The sequence below is a fragment of the Plecotus auritus genome, assembly GCF_963455305.1.
Source record: "Plecotus auritus genome assembly, chromosome: X".
Lineage (NCBI taxonomy): Eukaryota > Metazoa > Chordata > Mammalia > Chiroptera > Vespertilionidae > Plecotus > Plecotus auritus.
Genome location: NC_137784.1, coordinates 24927681 through 24950928, shown reverse-complemented (window position 1 = coordinate 24950928; position 23248 = coordinate 24927681). Strand labels below are relative to the sequence as shown.

The following is a 23248-nucleotide window of genomic DNA, read 5'->3' as shown; positions in this document are numbered from 1 at the left end:
TCTATGCCAGTCAGCGTCAAAAGCTCTGCCTCCTAGCCAGCCATTAGCTCCCCACATCACCCAGATTTGGTTCTTATTGGTCGGTTCCTATGCCAGTCAGTGTCTCCGGGCCTATCTCCGGGCCTGATCAGAGAGCTGGGGCTGAACAGCAGCCTACTTAGTGGCCGGGAGAAAGAAAGACCCGGCTGCTGGTGAAGCCTGGAAAGAAAGAGGGAGAGAGGCAAGTTCTGATCAAAAGCTGCCACTGAGGCTACAGATCAGACCCTGCCTCTCTCTCTGGATCTCAGCCCCCTTGGAAGTCAGTGCTGGGTCTCCAGGCTGCAGCAGGGCAGTCAGTGCTGGGTTGCCACGGCAACCCAGTGCTGACTGAAGGACTTCCGGGTTGGTCAGCCTTCAGTCGTGATCAGTCGTTACAACCCTGGGCTTTTATATATTAGGATTCCTGTGATATAGTTGGTTCTGACATCTGAGAATTTTGGGGATTTCCTTAGCTTTTAAAGTGTATTTTCTGGAAAGTTAGGTTAACAGAAGATATAAAAATGACTTCTTTTTAACCATATCACAATTTAGAAATAAATATTGCCAATGTATTTTCAATGTTGAAGATTTGTTCCCAAATTAAAGTAAAATGTTATTTTAAAGTTGTTTTTACCTTCCAGATGTTAAAATAGTTTAGTTAAGTTTTACTTTTTGGAGGGAAGCAAGATTTTTGTCATTTTATTCTGCTTAGTGAAATCAGTTATCCTAAAAATACAAAGATTAATACCAATGCCAGATAACTCATGGGTTTTTCTGGCATTTATAACAGAAAAATATTAGATCACTGGATTTGTTTCCAAGGACATGCATTTTTAAAAGTCACTTTTTATAGACAATAAACATATTCTTATTTTTGTATAATTGACAATGAAGAAGATGCACAATTTTAAGGGCACATTTTATATTTTAGACAAGAAATCATATTTTGAAGTGTTAAAAGTACAAGGTAAACTACACAGAAATCAATTTTTTAGTATCATTTAAAGATGCATTTCAGCGCAATCTGGAATCATTAAATTTAACTGTACTAAAATATATTATTTTATGATTGATGTTCTTAAACATACATATATATATATATGTATGTATATATATATATGTATATATATATATATATATATATATATATATATATATGTATAAAACTAGAAATACATTTAAGCTTGTAAGGAAAATCATGCAATATAATGAAAATGGAATGTTTGAAAGAACTGTTAATGCAACCAGTTTATATTAACTGAGGACACTGTCCTGTCTCATTTGTCATATTTTGTTTCAGGTGTTGTGTAAAGTGTTGAAAAGAGTATATAGGGTTTTTATTATAACTGGGAATTTTAATATCTTTTGCTATAATTTTGATTGCTACATGAACAGACTAATGTATTTGGAATATCAAAGCTGCAAGGTAAGCAAAGCTCACCTCAGCTTTGTATCTCTGGTCAAAATCGCTTTAATCAGTGAGGTAAATAAATACATTTAAGAGTAATTTTTAAAGAGATTTTTTAGTTTCTATTTTAAGACTAGTTTGATTGTGGCTTTTTAGTTTTTGCAATTTAAAAGAAGATCAGAAAAGTTAAGTCATTTGCCATAGTTGCTTTAAGAGGTAAATAGGTGGGTCAGCCCATAGGATTCAACCCAGCTGGCATAGGGTGTGAAACTTTTTAAGAAAGAAGATTAAATGGTTGATAAAAACCTGTGATACCTGATTTTCAGTTCAGTATTTTCCCATTGTACCATATTTAGTTTACATTTAAAGCACAAACATACACACACATAAAAACTATAAGGCAGTAATGTGGCCCTGCCTTCCCCTTCCTACCAAGGAAAACACACCCATACTGTCTCAACCACAGGTTGAGAACCGCTGCTGTAGAGCCTAAGACCATCGGAAAACACAGATATTTACATTACGATTCATTAACAGTAGCAAAATTACAGTTATGAAGTAGCAACAAAAATAATTTTATGGTTGGGGGTCACCACAACATGAGGAACTGTATTAAAGGGTCGCGGCATTAGAAAGGTTGAGAACCATTGGTCTAGTTTAATTTTTTTACATGTACCTTTCCAATTTTCCTTACACCATTTATTGAAGAGACTGTCTGTACTTCAATGTATGCTCTTACCTCCTTTGTCAAATTTTAATAGAACATAATAGCTTGAATTGATTTCTGGTTTCTCTGTTCTGTTCCACTGATATTTATGCCTGTTCTTGTGCCAGTACCTGGCTCTTTTGATTACAGTGGCTTTGTAGTATAACTTGATATCTGTTATTGTGATCCCTCCAAATTTGTTCTTCTATCTCAAGATTATTGTGGCTATTTGGGGTCTTTTTTTGTTTCATATAAATTTTTGGAGTGTTTGTTCAAGATCTGAATTATGCTGTTGGTATTTTAATAGGGATTGCATTGAATCTGTACATTGCTTTTGGTAGTATGGGTATTTTAATGATGTTGATTCTACCAATCCATGAATACAGTATATTCTTTCACTTGTTTATATCTACCTTTATCTTTTTTCCAAAGTTCTGTAGTATTCTGATAACAGGTCTTTTACCTCCTTGGCTAAATTTATGCCTAAGTATCTTAATTTTGTTGTGGAAATGGTAAATGGGATTTTTTTTTAGTTTCTCTTTTTGAGAGTTCATTATTGGTGTATAAAAAGGCCATTGATTTCTGGGTATTAATTTTGTATCTTGCTATGTTGGCAAATTCATTTATTAAATCTAGTAGATTTTTTTTTATGGATCTTTCCGGCTTTCTATGTACAATATCATGTCATCTGCGAATAATGACAATTTTACTTCCTCCTTTAGAATTTGGGTGCCTTTTATTTTTTTCTTCTTGATTTATTCAATTTTTAAAAGTAAGTAATATGTGGAAACATACATGCGGGGGGATAAGCTTCTTCAGAAGGAAGGTTGAAAGCGAAGAGTAAGGAATAGTTGATCAAGAAAACTTTCATGAGAAATTATGTATCTTGAACTGAGTCTTGAAAAATAAGTGTCTGAGATTAGGAGTGTACCCATTTACCAATATGGAATTTAAATATCTTCTCAAATTCTCAAACTCTGAAGAAAAAAGAGGATTATTAAAAATATAATAAATACTAGAGGCCCAGTGCACGAAATTCGTGCACAAGGGGGGTGTCCCTCAGCCCAGTCTGCACCCTCTCCAATATGGGACCCCTCGAGGGATGTCCGACTGCCCATTTAGGACTGATCCCGGTGGGATCGGGCCTAAATGGGCAGTCGGACATCCCTCTCACAATCCAGGACTGCTGGCTCCCAACTGCTTACCTGCCTGCCTTCCTGATTGCCCCTAACTGCTTCTGCCTGCCAGCCTAATCACCCCCTAACCACTCCCCTGCCAGCCTGATTTATGCCTAACTGTTCCCCTAGAAGCCTGTTTGCCCCTAACTGTCCTCCCCTGCAGGCCTGGTCACCCCTAACTGCCCTCCCCTGCAGGCCTGGTCACCCCTAACTGCCCTCCCCTGCAGGCTTGATCACCCCCAACTGTCCTCCCTTGCAGGCCTGGTCCCTCCCAACTGCCCTCCCCTGCTGGCCATCTTGTGGTGGCCATCTTGTGTCCACATGGGGGCAGCCATCCTTGACCACATGGGGGCAGCCATCTTGTGTGTTGGAGTGATGGTCAATCTGCATATTACTCTTTTATTAGATAGGATAGAGGTCTGTTGCAAGGGTAGGGGCCAGCTGGTTTGCCCTGAAGGGTGTCCCGGATCAGGGTGGGGGTTCCCTTGGGGTGTGGGGCGGCCTGGGCAAGGGGCCTGTGGTGGTTTGCAGATCAGCCACGCCCCCCGGCAACCCAAGCGGAGGCCCTGGTATCTGGGATTTATTTATCTCCTACAATTGAAACTTTGTAACCTGGAGCAGAGCCAAGCCTTCTGCTCACTGCATGGCAGCAGCCATTTTTGTTGGGATTAATTTATCTTCTGTAATTGAAACTTTGTAGCCTTAAGTGGATGCCTGAGCTGGCCAGGGTGTGCGGAAAGCTTGGCTTCCTCCATCACCGGGGGCAACCCTAGCCTCCTGCTCTCTCCACCTCTGTGGCTGCCACCATTTCTTTTGGGATTAATTTATCTTCTATAATTGAAACTTCGTAGCCTTAAGCGGAGGCCTGGGCAGGCCAGGGTGTGCAAAAAGCTTGGCTTCCTTCATTGCTGGGGAAACCCAAGCCTCCCTCCTGCTCTCTGTGGCCACAGCCATCTTGGTTGGGTTGATTTGCATATTCACTCCCGATTGGCTTGTGGGCATGGCTTGTGGGTGTAGAGGAGGTACGGTCAATTTGCATATTACTCTCTTATTAGATAGGATAATTTTGAAATCTTACCTCACTGCCAAAAAGAATTCTTGCATAATTGCAATATCAATGAAAAAGGATTATAGTTTTATTTTTATTAATTTTTTATGTTTTTGTTAATCCTCACCAGAGAATATTTTTCCATTGGTTTTTAGAGAAAGTGGAAGGGGGAGGGAGAGACAGAGAGAAACATCACTGTGAGAGAGACATATCAATTTGTTGCTTCCTGCATGCACCCTGACCAGGGCCAGGGAATCTGCAACCAAGTTACGTGCACTTGACAGGAATTGAACCTGGGACCATTTAGTTCACGGGCTGACACTCTTATCTACTGAGCCAAACTGACTAGGACTATAGTTTCATTTTTATTAACATAAAGTACATGTTTTCACTAATCAAAATGTACAATAAAATTTGTTAAGTCACCTGTTCTAAGCCTAGAGCTCTGGATCCTGTAAGAGTTAACATATTTCACAGGTGTCAACACTTTACTTTCAGGCTTCTAATGACGAAGCTCATTATGTTTTTATGAAATTGTACGTGCAATGATGTTTAAAAATGTAAAATGGACATTCATAACCAGCTCACTAACCAAATTAGTTAAGTCTGAGAGCTTAAAGGATTTCTACTTTCAACATTTACCCATTTGGGAATGATGAGTTCCAAATGGTATATTGAAAGTGACTGAATTAAAGTTTATGTAAATGTGTCATCTTAGGTTAATACTTTACATAGCAGTCACTGTACAAAAAATTAACAGAACACAGTAAGTACCATTCAAGAGGCTCTTCTGGCATAATTAGCACAGTTATATTATTGCACAAGTTCCATACTGTTGAGAATTCAAAATGGGCAACTTCTTAAACTGCAAGTGTTTCTCTGTTTGTTTGTTTTTTTGAGTGGTGGTATTTTTCAGTCTTTTTTCTTTTAATTTATTAAAAATGTTTATATATAGACATACACAGACAAATATATCTCCAAATTTTGACTACAAGAGAGTATAATTGATTTAATTTGAATCACCTTTATGGGAAATTCAATCAGATGAAATAGAATAGATTTGTACAATAATCATCATACTTTTTGATATTTTGAAAATTCCAGAAAATGAGAGGTATCTTCTAAAATAATTACCTTGGTTTGGTAATAAACTCTTTGCAAATAAAAATATTCAAAGACATGGTTGCTCTCTGTTCTACAGAACTTTACACATTTTGTTTTTGGGAATTTGTGAAGAGTGTCTTTGTAAAGAAGAGAAAATTGTCGCTTCACTGCTAATCATAAATAATAACAAATGAAATTTTAGAGCATATTTGAAAAATATAGGACAGAATATTCATCAGCAATTACATAAGAAAAAATCAGTTTGTCAGAGGAGAATAAGACATCACTTTCTTGCCAAAACCGGTTTGGCTCAGTGGATAGAGCGTCAGCCTGCGGACTGAAAGGTCCCAGGTTCGATTCCGGTCAAGGGCATGTAACTTGGTTGCGGGCACATCCCCAGTAGGAGGTGTGCAAGAGGCAACTGATCGATGTTTCTCTCTCATCGATGTTTCTGACTATCTATCCCTCTTCCTTCCTCTCTGTAAAAAATCAATAAAATATATAAAAAAAAAAGACATCACTTTCTTAGTTGATAAAGAGGATTTTAATTTGGATAAAGTTAGATTGGATTTAAGGGATAGAGTTTATCTTTAATAACACGTAGAAGTACAATAAGTACAGAGTGAAGTGCATTATGAGAGTCTGATGAGTAAGGAGTATATTAATGGGCTATTTCTGAAGGTGCAAACGCCCTTATGAGTAACATACTATATGTCAGTTCATTAACAATGGTTTTGTGAGAGTTTTAAAAGTGAAAAAAAGAATTAGTAGAAATGAGTGATTTTATGAAGAAAAATACATGCATAGAATCTGAGATTTAATATTAGAAATAATTATTCATTGTTTTTCAAGGGTTTTTGATAAGGGAACATAGTTACATCTGTACGATATCTTCAGTTGGTGATTAAATATCCACCCTCAGGTAGTACAAAGCATGATAGAAAATATCACTGGCAAAATGCTGGGGAGAGTAGATAGCACTCCCTTTATAAACATGTATGGATTTGAATCATTAAGTTGGTTAATTTGGCATACATCTCAGCAAAGATATCTGAAAAATATTCAATAACAGTGAAAACTAGTGGCAGACCACAAAAAATGATGAGACAGTAGCTGCCAAATTGATAAGGAATAACATCAATGTGCAACTGTCATTTGAAAACCAAGGTTTGAGTAGGAACCAAGGAGACCTTGTTCATTTTGTTAAAGGCAGTGGAAATGACACTGAAACTAAGCATTGAATGTGGGCCATTGGGACTCAGTAAGAGTGCATGGGAATCCTTTTGAAATTCTACCTCTGCTTTCCCTTCACCCTTCCATCCTCATTGCTGGCATACAGAGATGGGGATATCTATCGAAAGAATATTGGAAGGAAAATAATGCTAGCAGCTGACTGTTAAGTGCCAGAAATTTAAAGGATGGTGTTAGATGTTAGATGTTGGAGTGTAGGCTGACTGCATATTACATCAGGACAGAAAAACTTTTAATAAAGAAATTATATATATATTTGAAGCAAAAAGACCAAATGGAATCAAAAGGAAAACATGTAAAAATAAGATTAGGTGAGGAATAGCTCACAGCTTAAATCATGTATGAATTGGGTTTAGTCTCTACCTATTTCCAAAAGAATCAAGATATCACAATTATGAAAGAAAGGAGAAAAAGAAATTCTAACAACTAGGAATTACACGAAGTTATTGATATTTTGCTTCATTCCATTTCAGAAATAAAGTGTAACATATTAAGCCATGTGCCTATGAATAGATATTTTCCCAGTTAAAGCACTCTACTAATAACTATTGCAGTTAAAATCCCTTTTTAAAATCTGTAAGTAAAAAAGGAGTATAATCAACCTCCAAGGAGTTTTCATGTAAAATGGAAGTTTAAGCACTTTGTGCAATCTCTTTCCATAGTCACAAAATCTGGCAAACAAAATAATTGAATGAGGAAAGACCCTTTGTGGAATTTTCCATCCTGTTTCCTGAATTAACCTGAACTCCATGCCAGCTGGTTCCCAGGTCTTTCTTTCTTTCTTTCTTTCTTTCTTTTTTTTAATATATTTTATTGATATTTTACAGAGAGGAAGGGAGAGTGACAGAGAGCTAGAAACATCGATGAGAGAGAAACATCGATCAGCTGCCTCCTGCACACCTCCCACTGTGGATGTGCCCGCAACCAAGGTACATGCCCTTGACCGGAATCGAACCCGGGACCTTTCAGTCCGCAGGCTGACGCTCTATCCACTGAGCCAAACCGGTTTCGGCTCCCAGGTCTTTCTTAAACTCTTCACAGACTGAACAGCAAATGGACAGTTAGCATGGTTTGGACTCCACAAAACCTTCATTGCGTGGTGATAACCAATTTACTTGGTAGAGCCTGTAGCCTAGAAGCTGATTCAATTCTAATTAATCGGAGAGGTGTGGTTTTTTTATTAGGCAAAATAAAAGTCACAGTGTGATCTGATCCCAGTTCTGTGTATTAAGCATTTTATTTTGTCACTAAGACACTTGTAGTGAGATTTGTTTCTAGAAGAAGGACTTCGATAAAGCACAAAGAGTATAGGGTTAAGAGGTTTGTCCAAAGCAAGATAATACAGGACCATGCTGAAATTTTGGACTTTATCCTAATAAAAATGAAAAGTTTTGAGTGATTTTAAGAATGAGGGTAACATAGTGCATAGAATAGGATAGGAAGATTCCAGAAAGATTGCCCAGAGTCAGTTGAGAGGCTATTGCAGTAGTTTTTGTCATATTTAATGTCAAGATGAATGAGGAAGCCAGCTCTGAAGATCATAAGAAGCAGACAGATTAAGGAAAAATATAATATTTGATGGATTAGAATTTGCAATAGAATAAATATGGGTGAAAGGAGAGGAGTGTATCAAAGATAATAGACAGTTATGCCATTGACAGATCTGAGCAACACTGGGAGAGTAGTACTAGTTTGGGAGGGAAGGTCAAACATTAAGTCTTGACATCTTCTCCTGAAAGAGTTGACAGCATATAAGTAGAGATATCCAATAGGCGATAGTTGCATAGTTGTGGAGCTTAGAAGAAACACTTTAATTAAAGTCATTGATATATAGATTCTAATTAAATGTCATGATAATGAGCATGGATAAATGTGCTAGAGAGAGAATAATAGAGTAGATAGAAGATGATTGATAATGAACTGGACCTAGATGAACTCCACTATGTATAAGGAGGTGGAGGAGGATGAACCTGCAATGAAAAAAAAATTACCAGTGGTTATAGAAATAGAAGAGAAAGTTGAGTAGAGTGACATCAAGGAGGAAAAAAAAAGGGAATTAAAAAAAAGGAGACTGGTCAAAAGTGTTATGTGTACTAGATAGAAAGAAAATAAAACTCTCCATTAGATTTATTGACATGGTTCCTTTATGATTTGTTTTTGTTGAGAAAATACTGAGTGGATTAAAGAGTGCACAGGAGGTAGGGAACTGACAGTAAACTGAACAAATTATATTTTTTGTTTGGTCCTATTTTGTTCATTTTTTTTTTTTTTAGATTTCACATATAAGCAAAATCACATGGTATTTGTCTTTGTCTGCTTTTATTTCACTTAGCATAATACCCTCTAGGTCCATCCATGTTGTTGCAAATGGCAAGATTTCATTTTTTATGGCTGAGTAATATTCCATTGTATATATGTACCACTTCTTTATCCATTTGTCTACTGACGGTCACTTAGGTTGTTTTTATATCTTGGCTATTGTAAATAATACTGCAATGAACATAGGGGTGAATATGTCTTTTCAAATTAATGTGAATTTCTTTGGCTAAATAGCAGAAGTAGAATTTCTGGGTCATAAGATAGTTCTATTTTTAATTTTTTGAAGAAAAATTAAAAGGAATGCAGATTGGCTGCACCAGTTTGCATTAACACCAACAGTGCATAAGGGTTCCCTTTTCTCCACATCCCTGCCCATACTCATTGTTTGTAGATTTATTGATGATAAAACATTCTGATAGGTATGAGGAGATATCTCGCTGTGGTTTTAATTTGCATTTCCCTGATGCTTAGTGATGTTGAACATCTTTTCATATGCTTATTGGCAATCTGCATGTCCTCTTTGGAAAGTGCCTGTTGAGGTCCTCCACTCATGTTTTAATCATTGTTATTTTTTATCTTAAGCTCTATACATTTTTTATATATTTGGCTATTAACCCCTTTGCAGATGTATCTTTGGGAAATCTCTTCTCCCATTAAATAAGTTGTCTTATTTAATTGATGGTTTCTTTTTTTAAAATATAATTTTATTGACTCAGATAGGAAAGAAGAGGGAGAAAGAGAGAGAAACATCAATGATGAGAGGGAATTATGGATTGGCTGCCTCCTGCATGCCCCCTACTGGTATCGAGCCCGCAGCCTGGGCATGTGCCCTTGACTGGAATCAAACCCAGGACCCTTCAGTCTGCAGGCCAATGCTCTATCCACTGAGCCAAGTCGGCCAGGGCGATGGTTTCTTTTAATATACAAAAACTCTTTACTTTGATGCAGTTCCATTTGTCATTTTTTCCTTTTGTTTCCCTTGCCCTAGGAGACATGAAAAAATTAAGAGTGATATTAAAGAGTTTGCTGCCTATGTTTTCTTCTAGGAGTTTTATGATTTGGGGTCTTACATTTAAGTATTAAATCCGTTTTGAGTTTATTTTTGTATATGGTGTAAGAAAGTGATTCATAAACTGGACAAACCTTGCAAAACATTTGCTTCTGTAGAAGATATGTCCCGAAGGGAATATGGGGGTCAAGAGATGGTTGATTTAAAACAAAAAGGGAGTGATTAAAATGTTTAAATTAACATATGGGGAATTAAGGTGGGAGGAATGGGTTGAATTTATAGTAGATAGATAACCAAAAATATGGTAGACACCTGAGAAGAAGTAATGGAACAAAGTATAAATTGCAGATAGAGGAATTGACTTTTGAGAAAAGTCTTTCAAAAGTAAGAGAAGGGAATGAGAATGACACATGCAGGTAAGATTGAATATTAGAACATAGGAAGTAGAAGAAATTCTAGTCTGATAATTGCACTCCTCTGTAAAATAAAAAGCAATGCCATCTGTTGATAGCTGTAGAAATATGGGCCAGAGCTTTGGAAAAAGTTCAAAAAGTTTCTGTGGATAGCCTGAACTCAAGTTGAAAACCTGAATGTGGCAGAGCGTTGGGTTCATTTGAGGCTATTGATCATTGCCTTAGTCTGGGTTTTCCCAAGAGTGGCTTTGGAGACAAAAATTTTGTGCAAGTTTATTTGGGAAGTGATCCCAGAAAGCAAAGTGGAGAAGTGAGGTTAGGAAAAGGAGGCAGCCAAAATATAGGCTGATACCTGAGCAGGTTATTGCTGGAGACAACTGGGATCAATTCTTCTTGGAACCTTCCAAGGCACTGTGTATAGCATTCTTCACAATGGTTGCACACTGAAGGACAAGGGAGCTGGAATATTTATCCACCAACTCCAAGATTCCACTAGTTAAAGGTTACTCTTGAGGTGTAAACATCAGAACTCCTGTCCCACCCCATGCACTGCCAAGTGAATGCCTGTAGGTAGAGAAACACATGGATTTTTATATCATCCTATCTAATAAAAGAGTAATATGCAAATTAACCCTAATTCTGCTATACCCACAAGCCACGCCCACCAGCCAATCAGGAGCCAGTATACAAATTAACACAACCAAGATGGCTGCAGCCACGGAGCAAGCAAGAGGCTTGGGTTTCTCCGGCAATGGAGGAAGCCAAGCTTTCTGCACACACTGGAGGGCCCAGGCCTCCACTCAAGGCTACAAAGTTTCAATTATAGAAGATAAGCAATACCCAACAAAAATGGCGGCAGCCACGGAACTGGAGAGAGCAGGAGGCTTGAGTTGACCCTGGTGATGGAAGAAGCCAAGCTTCTGCAGCCCTGGCCTGCCTTGGCCTCAGCTTAAGGCTACAAAGTTTCAATTACAGAAGATAAATAAATCCCAACAAAAATGGCTGCGGCCATGGAGCAAGCAGGAGCCTTGGCTCCCCTCAAGGCTACAAAGTTTCAATTATAGAAGATAAATAAACCCCAGATCCCAGGGCCTCCACTTGGGTTGCTGGGGGGCATGGCCGGTCTGCAAACCACCACAGGCCCCTCACCCAGGCCACCCCACACCCCAAGGGAACCCCTACCCTAATCTGGGACACCCTTCAGGGCAAACCAGCCGACCCCACCCGTGCATCAGGCCTCTATCCTATCTAAGAAAAGAGTAATATGCAAATTGACCATCATTCCAACACACAAGATGGCTGCCCCCATGTGGTCAAGGATGGCTACCCCCATGTGGACACAAGATGGCCACCACAAGATGGCCAGCAGGGGAGGGCAGTTGGGAGGGACCAGGCCTACAAGGGAGGGCAGTTGTGGGTGATCAGGCCAGCAGGGGAGGGCAGTTGGGAGGGACCAGGCCTGCAAGGGAGGACAGTTAGGGGTGACCAGGCCAGCAGAGGAGGGAAGTTGGGGGTGACCAGGCCTGCAGGGAAGGGCAGTTGGAGGGGACCCAGGCCTGCAGGGGAGAGCAGTTGCGGGGGGCAGGCCTGCAGGGGAGGGCAGTTAGGGGCAATCAGCCTGGCAGGGAAGCAGTTAGGCATCAATCAGGCTGTCTGGGGAATGGTTAGGGGGTGATCAGGCTGGCAGGCAGAAGTGGTTAGGGGCAATCAGGAAGGCAGGCAGGTGAGCAGTTGGGAGCCAGTAGTCCTGGATTGTGAGAGGGATGTCCGACTGCTCGTTTAGACCCAGGATCAGGTCTAAACGGGCAGTCGGACATCCCTAGAGGGGTCCCATATTGGAGAGGGTGCAGGCTGGGCTGAGGGACACCCCCTCCCCTGTGCACAAATTTCGTGCACCGGGCCTCTAGTACCAAAATAAAAACAAAAATCCCTTAAGACATTTTGAAGAAAAAATGTACTGGATTTGGTAGATGGTTAAATGGCCACAGTCAAAGACTTAACATAAATGAGAGAGGTGGAGACATTTGTAGAAGCACACAACGGGACTCTGCAGTCACACATCATTTTGTTGCACTTTGCTTTATTGCACTTAACAGATGTTGAGTTTTTTACAAATTGAAGGCAAGATCTTCTACCACCAAAAACATTGGGATTCCTTTATTTCACTACTTATTGTATTGCGGTTTTCTAGAATGGAATCTGCAATATATCCGAGGCATGCCTGTATTTTAAAATCAACATTATGAATGAAGAAATAGGAAACCCAGGGATGAAACTTATGGGAGAGCAAGATGTAAGAAAGACAGCAGTTACCATGTATGTTAAAATAAAAATACATACATATTTATATTCCATATGCAAATGAAAATATTGACATTTAATGACATGGGATTTGGGGTAAAAAATATCTGACATTAGGTCTCTATTCCTTCAATTTCTAGTTGGGTAGCTTTTACTCAGTAAATATTTATTACTGTGAACCAGGCCTTCTTTGAGGTGAAAGATTTAATAGTGAACAAGATGAATTAAGTTCCTTCCCTATGGTTCTAATAGTCTGAGATAAAATACTTTATTGGAAGTGCTTTATGTTATGTGAGGCTCTATATCAGTTTAATTTTAAACTAATAACCTGCAACTAACATGGAAAGTTTTAATAGGTTTACTAGTATATGATTTAAAGCCCTGAAATTTTAGTTCAGAAAATCAGTTCATAATTTTGTGATAGTGAAGAACTGGCTTAATGATAATTTTTGTGAAAAATTCCTAGAAGTTTAATTCAATTTAACTTCAGTGTGAGTTGAAAGTGTAATATGGAAGTGAAAACATTTATTTAACTCATAGGCTGCATCAGTGAAAGTGTTATAAATCAGGAAGATAATTATCTGTTTTTCCCTTATAATACTAAATACTACTGATATGATCCCTTTAGCAGCCAGATTTTAAGGAAACTATGGATTATCCATTGAAGTAACTTGGGCTAGAACAGATATCTTCTAGTTTATTTAAAGAAATGATTTCAACTATTTGAGGATTGGATTGAAAAGAAGTTATAGCATAATCATTAAAGTACATAATTGGTGTCTAAATCTTGTATTAGTATTTTTGTTCTATTTCACAAATTTCCTATGGAAAATTAAATATCATTTATTTTTCTGGAGACTTTCATTTGTTTGGTTGTTTTGTTTAATAAACTATTGGATTAGATGATCTCTAAATTCCCTTTTCATAGATTCTTTACAGATGCTGATAAAATCTAGGGTTTCTTTCTTGAGGAAAACACATTCAGAATTGTGCCCAGAATTTCAAGTGATTCATACAGATCCTTCACCCTTGCAACCCTTCCATGACTCCCCTAAAACCTGTGCTTTAACTAGACCTGTCATCTGATGATAGTGGATATTTACTCCCATTAGCTCCATAGATCTCTGCAATAAAGAATGCTTGAGAATATCAGGGTAAATGATCAAATATATATTGCAGATATAACAACAAACCCCAAAATTTAGTGTCTTAACATAGTTATTTATAATTTTTCATAATTCTGCAATGTAGGATCTTGGGGCAGTTCTGTGATTCTAAGTGGTATCAGCTGGAGCACTCATTTGGTTTTATTCAGCTGGTATTTGAGAGGGTCCAGAAGTCAGAGAAGGCTTTATTTATATGCCTGGTCCCTTGTACTGTTCCACATGGTCTCTCCAGCTGGCTAGTTTGAGGTTTCTTAAAAGATTGTTTGAATTCCTAACAGTTGCAATCTCCTAGTGTCTGCTCTCAGAGGACAAGATCTAAGATGTAAGCACTTATGAAGCTCCTGCTTGCATTACCCTTACTGATATCCCATTTGCCATACTAAATCACATGACCACATCTAGAGTCAATACAGTTAGAAATTATACAAGATCATAAATAGCAGAGGAATTTTTAATGGGGGCCCCAAAATGGAATGTTATATTTGGTATAAATAGTTTCCAAAAAGAAGTAGGGTTATCTTGAGAAGTAGTAATTTTTCTACCAGTGCAAACATTCAAGCAGAGGCTGAGTAATGGCTTACTAGTATAGGGGATTCAGTAGAGGTGACCTCCTTGATCATAAGACTCTAGACCAAAGCTGACTCCACATTTTGAGCCTACCTGAATAGGGAAATATTAGTGCTATTAACAATAACAGAGGCATAGAGCGGGAGTCTCAGATTAGTTGGAGAATGATAAATGTGGATAGATTACCTTTTTCCATATAGAAGAAAGATATAATCAAGAAATAATGATCCTTATTTTTCCTGTCTTAGGTTGGATGTCGACATAACAGAACTTCACAGTTGGATAACTCGTTCAGAAGCTGTGTTGCAGAGTCCTGAATTTGCCATCTATCGGAAAGATGGCAACCTTTCAGACCTTAAAGAAAAAGTCAATGTAGGTTATGCATCAATTCTCTTGTATTTTTCCTAAGTTTTGTTGCTTATAAACTCTATGCTTTGTACTCTCTGGTTCTATTAGAATTGAAAAGATTAAAGCAATATGATATCATGCTTTTAACTTTAAAGTGTATTTTAGATACCAATTAGAATCAAAGTTTCGCCGAGTAGAACCTTCCCTTGTTCTGCTGTGAATGACCAGGTATGCTTTCCATAAACCTTCTTCAACAACTTTTTTATTGTTTAGTTGTAAGTTAACCATTTTATAACATGAACTTATATTGATTTCCCTTCATATCTTGTTCTGTCATTTCAAGGCTGGGACTTATAGTAGCAAACTTTTAGAATAGAATAGGCATGTAAAAGTACTATACTTAGGACTTTGTTGTTTATGATTTCACTATCATTAAAAAGTTATTCTTTATAGTTGTTGATACTCTTCATAAATTATAACAGTTTTGCATTCGCTAGGTATTTATTACATTGTAATAACTAAAAAGTCCAGGATTTTTCTATATTTATTTATGACATGAGATGGTATGCTATTTTTATTCTCTACTGAGACATTATAATTTTGTCCTTCACAATAGGGCTTTTTATTGATTTAATAAGAGTTGCTTCATCCTCAGGGACGTTACCAGGACTATGATTTTTCAACTTCGACAATTATAAAACATCCATTTTTGGTATGTAACTGGCAATACAGGCATACCTCATTTTATTGTTTTTCATAGATGTTATGATTTTTACATATTGAAGAAGGTAAGAAGACCCTCCACCAGCAAAAAGATTATGACTCACATTAATTGTGGTTCCCTTTATTGCAGTGGCATGGAGCCAAACTTGCAATATCTCTGAGGTGTGCTTGTAGTTTGTAAGAAGATTTCTAGCAGGCAGAGTAAATACTCTGCAGTGGGCAGGTTAAAGAAAAAAATATCCTGAATGTCAAATAATTTGAACAATAGGAAGGTTACATGTGTGTGGATTAATTCTGCCTATTCTTTCAAGCATTCTATTTCATGAATGACAAAATCTATTCTATTTTTAACACATACAATACTAACTCAGAAGCAAGTTAATACTTGATGTGGAGTTAGAACTTTTGGGGAACAAAAAAATCTTATGTGAAAAATAATCTATTTTTTAGGTTGCTTGAGGATGAGAGATAATTTCATCAACATTGCTCAGAATTCACTATTTATAAATTAGAAGTTTATTATTAGCTTTTTACAATAGTCTGTTATCTAATAATAATAAACCGTTATAAATAGTTGCAATAAATGGGAACTCTGATTATATTTGTTAATATCTTAGTTTGAAAATTAAACTCAAGAATAATATATAATATTTAGGAAAAATTAGCAAAATGTCTTATTTCAAAGTATATGTGGGTGAAGGTATATTTTTTTGTTAGGGTTTTTTAGGGTAATTCTATGGCTAGAAAATTACTTTGAGAAGATGCCCTCTAAATCCTTTCCAGATTCATGTGACATATTTGACAACTGAAAGTAAGAATCTCCTGGGGCAGACATTTTATTAGCTAATTAAACATTTTTAAATCTATTAGAATAATCTACTTATATGTTCATCACCCTATTTCTGTATCTTAAAACAGCTTTGATCAAGCAGGAAAACTGAGTCCCAGCATTTAAGGAATGCAACTTTAAAAATTTCCTGTTATTACATGGTTACCTAGAAGCAATTTGCATTTAATCAATAGTGTCAGCAATGACAGACTGAAAGTGCTAAAAAAAAGTATACAATATTGTATGAGTGGTTTTCTAATGCCTGGTGAGTCACCTTTATCAACTTCTACTCTCATTTTCTGAAATAACAACATCATTTTAATTGCCTACTAAAATAGGACATAAAATGATTTACCTAGACATTTCCTTCAGGCTAAATATAATGTATATGTATTAAAAAATACTTGAGAGAAATGCATAATGATGATGGATATGCAGTTTTGATGTACATTAATTTTCTTACTTCTTCATCTGTCTGTTTATGTAGGTTATTTTGAACACATGGGAGATCTGTCTTATGAACTTGAGTGCTATTAATTCATTTTTAGGCATCCATTAAAAATGACTAAATATTACCTTCTCTTTTTTTACTTTATTCTTTCAATTTCAAGTGCTCTCAGGCAATTAGAATGTCCTAGGATATTTTCAGTTCAATTTTATATACTTTTAAACCTAACATAGTGTTTTCTTCTTTATTTACCATGTGTTTTTTACATACAATTAATGTAATGCAATGACTTAAAACTTGAGTTCTAGGGGATGTTTCTACTCAAAGTGTAGTCCCTGAACAACCAATATAGGCATCATCTGTGAGCTTGTTAGAAGTGTAGGATTTCAGACCTAATGAATTAGTATTTGCATTTAAGCAAGACCCTCAGATCATATATATGCACATAAAGTTTTGAGAATCAGACAAGACACAGTCTGGGACTTTATCACTCTTACTTCAATGCTCCTTCCCTCATTCTGTTAATATCACCACAGTTCAGAATTTCTAGCTGAATAATACATCTAGCTACTCAACTTCCTGAATTGAGCACAGACATTGTAATGTAAGTTAGTAGTTAAAACAACAAAACAACCTGTCTGACCAGGAGATAATATGATAAGGTGTCCAAGAATATGGGACCTGTACAATGTGCTTTTAAAAACCTTCCTACCAGCTATTAAGGTAAACAGGCTTTGGGCTCTTTTGGGGACCTCTGCTTATTTACACCCATAACAAATCAACTTTTAACCAGGTTCTGTTGGAAATCTCAAGCCAATTAATTCAACTTTCTCTTATCTCTGTTATCTGTGTTTACAACTCAGAATATAAATACTTCTATTCATCTGTTCTTTCTTGTGTCTTAATCTCTATCTTCTTCACTCTCTTTTCTATGCCTCACTTCCTCTTTTTAGTGCCTTCCTGTGCTCTCATACTCTGCACTCTGAAACCCTTTTCCCAAGGCAAAGTCTCAGTCCTGTATACTCACTCTCTTCATACATGGAAACCACTTTTACCCTTCAGAACATTACTAAGATTAATAACTCTTTCATACATCCACTCCTTTAGAATTGAAGGGCCAATTCCAAAGGTACCACTCTCTATGTAAAAAAAAAAAATCCCTTCCCTTGTGTTTCATGCCAAGTGACCATCTATCTATTGGTCATCATTTTATTATGTTACTTTCTCATTGAAGACTTTGGCACCAGGTTCACAGTATTGCCCATTCAAATTGTGCCTTCATCCTTAATAACCTGAGCCCATGTGGGTTGTACTACTATCTACAAAATCTTCCATTTCCCAAATCTCCTCAATTCAGCTACCCACCTGCATAACTGTACTGTTTTATTAGCAGACATTACTCCATTTCTGAAATAGCACATTTTAACAGATTCACCAGTACTTATTCATGTTTTCCATGCCTCTTTAGTAAAATTTCTCAATTTATCTCAACAATTATTTCAAGTTTTTAAAGTTCTCCTAAAATTTTCCCCACCATTTATAGTAGATGACTTTCCCCTCTTAATTTAATTAAAATAATATCTCACAGATTATATTTGTGTTCATATAGTCTCTTTCTTTTCCCTCTGCCTTGGTGGAAGAGACTGTCCTTTTTTGACTAGGTATGGCTAATCTATGTGTGTATAGTCTTAATATCTTCACTGTCTATATCCTAAGGAACCTGTTTCCATTTAGCCACAAATCCATATCTTCAATCTGTCTATTTTTGGGTCTTTATCATCAGCCTTTAAATAGGCTGTTTTTCTGTCTTTGAGAAAACCCTCCTCTCCTATAAACATACATATGAATATTTTTGTTCCTTATTTTACTCAACTTTTATGCAGGACTAAAACCTATTAGCCTCTTTATCTTTTGTGAAATTCTTTTCTTCCTTGGTTTATGGGATACCACTATCTACTGGTTACCTTTTTACATTTTTGGCCATTTGTTTCATCTCATTGTCCTTTAATATTGATATTCTCTACAGTTCTTCCCTTGTTTCTCTTCTCTGAATTATCCTCATTCCTTCCTATTCAAACAGAATTTATTTTCTACCTAGAGGACCTGTGCACAAATTCTTGCATGGGTGGGGTCTGGCCAGCCTGCCCCGATTGGGGCCTATCAGGCCGGCTGGGACCACAGGCAGTTGGCCAGCCAGTGTAAGGGGCCATGGGTGGTTGGCTGGCCAGGAGGAGGAGCCATAGGCAGTTGGCCAGCTGACCCTGCCCTCAATTGGGGGAACAATTGGGGGTGGGGCCAGTGGGGTAGAGGGGTTATGGGTGGTTGGCTGGCCAGCCCTGCCCCCTGGTAGAACTCCCAGTTGAACTCCAGTCAAACTCCTGGTCTAGGAGATGGTTTGCATATTAGCCTTTTATTATATAGGACTAGAGGCCCGTTACACGAAATTCATGCACAAGGGGGGTGTCCCTCAGCCCAGCCTGCACCCTCTCCAATCTGGGACCTATCTAGGGATGTCCGACTGCCCAATTAGGCCCGATCCTGGTAGGATCAGGCCTAAATGGGCAGTCGGACATCCCTCTCACAATCCAGGACTGCTGGCTCCCAACCACTCACCTGCCTGCCAGCCTGATTGCCCCTAACCGCTTCTGCCTGCCAGCCTGATCACCCCCTAACCACTCCCCTGCCAGCCTGATTGATGCCTAACTGCTCCCTGCTGGCCTGATTGCCCCTAACCGCTTCTGTCTGCCAGCCTGATCACCCCCTAACTGCTCCCCTGCCAGCCTGATAGACACTGAACTGCTCCCCTCTGGCGCTATTGCCCCCAACTGCTCTCGCCTGCAGGCCTGGTCGCCCCCAACTGGCCTCCCCTGCCGGCCCGGTCACCCCTAACTTTCCTCCCTTGCCATCTGGTCGCCCCTCACTGCCATCCCCTGCCAGCCTGGTCACCCCTAACTGCCCTCCCCTGAAGGCCTTGTTCCACCAACTGCTCTCCCCTATAGGCCTGGTCCCTCCAACTGCCCTCCCCTGCTGGCCCGGTCACCCCTAACTGCCCTCCCCTGCAGGCCTGGTTACCCCTAACTGCCCTCCACTGTAGGCCTGGTTCCCCCGAACTGCCCTCCCCTGCAGGCATTGTCCCTCCCAAGTCCCCTCCCCTGCAGGCCTGGTCCCCCCCGCAACTGTCCTCCCCTGTAGGTCTTGTCCCTCCCAACTGCTCTCCCCTGCTGGCCTGATCGCCCACAACTGCCCTCCCCTGCCGACCATCTTGTGGTGGCCATCTTGTGTCCACATGGGGGCAGACATCTTGTGTGTTGGAGTGACAGTCAATTTGCATCCACCAGGATCGGGCCTAAACAGGCAGTCAGACATCCCTCTCACAATCCAGGACTGCTGGCTCCCAACTGCTTGCCTGCCTGCCTGCCAGATTGCCCCTAACTGCTTCTGCCTGCCAGCCTGATCACCCCCTAACCACTCCCCTGCCAGCCTAATCGATGCCTAACTGCTACCCTGCCAGCCTGATTGCCCCTATCTGCCCTCCCCTGCAGGCCTGGTCACCCCTAACTGCCCTCCCTTGCAAGTCTGGTCCCTCCCAAATTCCCCCCCTGCTGGCCTGATCACCCACAACTGCCCTCCTTTGCAGATCTGGTCCCTCCCAACTGCCCTCCCTTGCTGGCCATCTTGTGGTGGCCATCTTGTGTCTACATGGGGCCAGGATCTTTGACCACATGGGGCCAGCCATCTTGTGTGTTGGAGTGATGGTCAATCTGCATATTGCTCTTTTATTAGATAGGATGGAGGCCTGGTGCAAGGGTCAGGGCCAGCTGGTTTGCCCTGAAGGGTGTCCCGGATCAGGGTGGGGGTTCTCTTGGGGTGTGGGGGGGCCTGGGTGATGGGCCTGTGGTGGTTTGCAGGCCAGCCACGCCCCCTGGCGACCCAAGTGGAGGCCCTAGTATCTGGGGTTTATTTATCTTCTACAATTGAAACTTTGTAGCCTTGAGTGGAGCCAAGCCTTCTGCTTGCTCCCTGGCTGCAGCCATTTCTGTTGGAATTTATCTTCTATAATTTAAACTTTGTAGCCTTAAGTGGAGGCCTGGGCCAGCCAGGGTGTGGGGAAAGCTTGGCTTCCTCTATCGCCTGGGAAACCCAAGCCTCCCTCCTGCTCTCTCTGTGGCTGCAGACATCTTGGTTGGGTTAATTTGCATACTTGCTCCTGATTGGCTGGTGGGTGTGGCTTGTGGGCGTGGCTGGTGGGTGTAGCAGTGTGATGGTTAATTTGCATATTACTCTTTTATTAGAAAGGATATTATTATATAGGATTACCTCCAAATATGTACCGTTAGCTCATCTGTGTCCCTTAAATCCCAGGCCAGTATATCTAATTGCCTAATAGACAGCTTTAATTTAATTTTTGCCTGAAAACTTAAACCTCATTTAATCTTTTTATTTCCTTTCCCTCTTCCAACAGCCTAATCCAAGAACCTAAAAGCTAATTGGGTCATCTAGATTTTTCTCTATAATTTACAAGCCCTTTAACAAGTTCAATTAATCTTAATAGCCCTGAAACTGTCTAATTCTCTGTATTCCCATCACCACAACCCTGATTAAAGTTTATATGGTGGCTCACCTCTGTTTAAGATGATAAACCATAGCTGGTCTTCCCTGCCACTAATATTTTATTATTTTAGAAGTTTTCTGATTGCTTCTGCCAAAATGAATTTAGTGAACATAAATATTACCTGTTATGCCTCTGTTTTTATGCATTTGAGAGAAAAAAAAAAGCCACTGATACCCATGATTGGCTTGGCACTTCAGTTAGTCCTTGGAATTGCTACATGCTATACTAGAGCTTACAACAAGTCTCAATACAGACAAAAATAATAACATTTTCTAAACCACCCAAAATGACCTAATGTCCCCATCCACGCTTATATGGCAGATTGCACTTCTTTACTAATTATAGCTTTATCCTGTCTACATTATCCATGTCATCTATATAATTATTTTCAAGATACCCAATCATAGAATTACCCCTACTTCCCTACAATATCCAATTAAAGGCAAAGTCCTGCTTCTTTGACCACCCCCTCACCTTACAGAAACCAATACTTTTAAACTCTTTTTAACATCCTCTTTGAGACATATCCCCACAGTTTCCTGTTTCATGGTATCTCTCTTATTGCAACAAATTAAATCAAGCTAACTTTATTAATCTGCAGACCTGTTCCTGGTGGCCTTTGGAAGGCATTGACAAAGACATTGTCTCATGTTGCATTCATAAAGACTACCATGATCAAAATCCTGTTTACTTATCCAAACTGATTTCTGGCCATTGTTACATTGATTATGTTTAATCAATGTAAAAACCAATGTAATTAGATCCAGTCTCCAATTTCTAGAAATTATAGAAATCGGAGACTGGATCTTAATTTCTTTCTCCTGTTATTTATTTATTTATTTATTTTGGTTTACCTTAGTTTGGTTGTTTAGTATTCCAATACCTAACATAGCTCCTGGCAATTAACACCACTGATGATTAACTATATGAACAAATGATTATTTTACAATTCTGAAGGCTAATTTTAAGTCAAAGTCTGTTACTGATATAAAGGATTTAACAACTTCTAAATTAACATTTGAGTGAATAAGTTACTTTTTCTGTCAAAGGGCAAAACTATATTATAGAATGTTAAATGAATAGAAAATTAATTGCTACTAAAGTCAGGGTAGGACTCTGGGGAATCTTGAACTTACTTTCATATTAATTAGAGAAGATGTCATGAAAGGAAGAGACTTTTAAGAGATGCTGATGAAGGAGGAAGGGAGGTCATTGTGTTTTTAACCAACTTATTTATGAATTAGTAAATGTCTCTTTCTGTATACTTTGCTCAATGTTTATTTTAATTTTTTTTATTTTTTCTTTACATTATTATACATCTCAATTGCCTTTTCTTTTGCACTTAAAGTTATACAATTTAGAATTCATAATTTGTAACCATTTGTAAGGATATTCATGAGTCCATAATGCATTTTAAAATTAATAGTACAATCCTTATGGAATGGTTCACTGAAGCCTTTTTTAGCAGCTACTAGTATATTCTTTACTTGAAATTATGTGCACAACATACCTCAGAATCTCAGCAGTAGGTTTTAAACATATGATCATATATTAAATATATATTGAGTAAAGTATTAAATATTCTCCATGTTAATAAAAATAAGTTCAAAAATATGTTCCATTATAAAATATAGATACTTTTAAGAGTAAAACTATTAATAAGTGCATGTATATCCACACAAACATATGCAATAAAACAGACATATATAGGAAAACATATATAGAAAAGCTGGATGAGTTTCCTAGAAGAAATATCAGAGAAAGATAATAATATCTAGGGCAGTGGTTTATTCATGATCA

The 23248-nt window shown here is 38.5% G+C and overlaps 1 protein-coding gene across 1 annotated transcript in view; it reads left to right on the top strand.

Annotated features, from left to right (window-relative positions):
* The window catches only part of DMD (dystrophin), a 2407712-nt gene that overhangs the window by 770409 nt on the left and 1614055 nt on the right, over positions 1-23248 (top strand). The window contains 1 exon segment of the mRNA XM_080651877.1: positions 14737-14860. Within this exon segment, the coding sequence (XP_080508003.1) occupies positions 14737-14860 (124 nt within the window).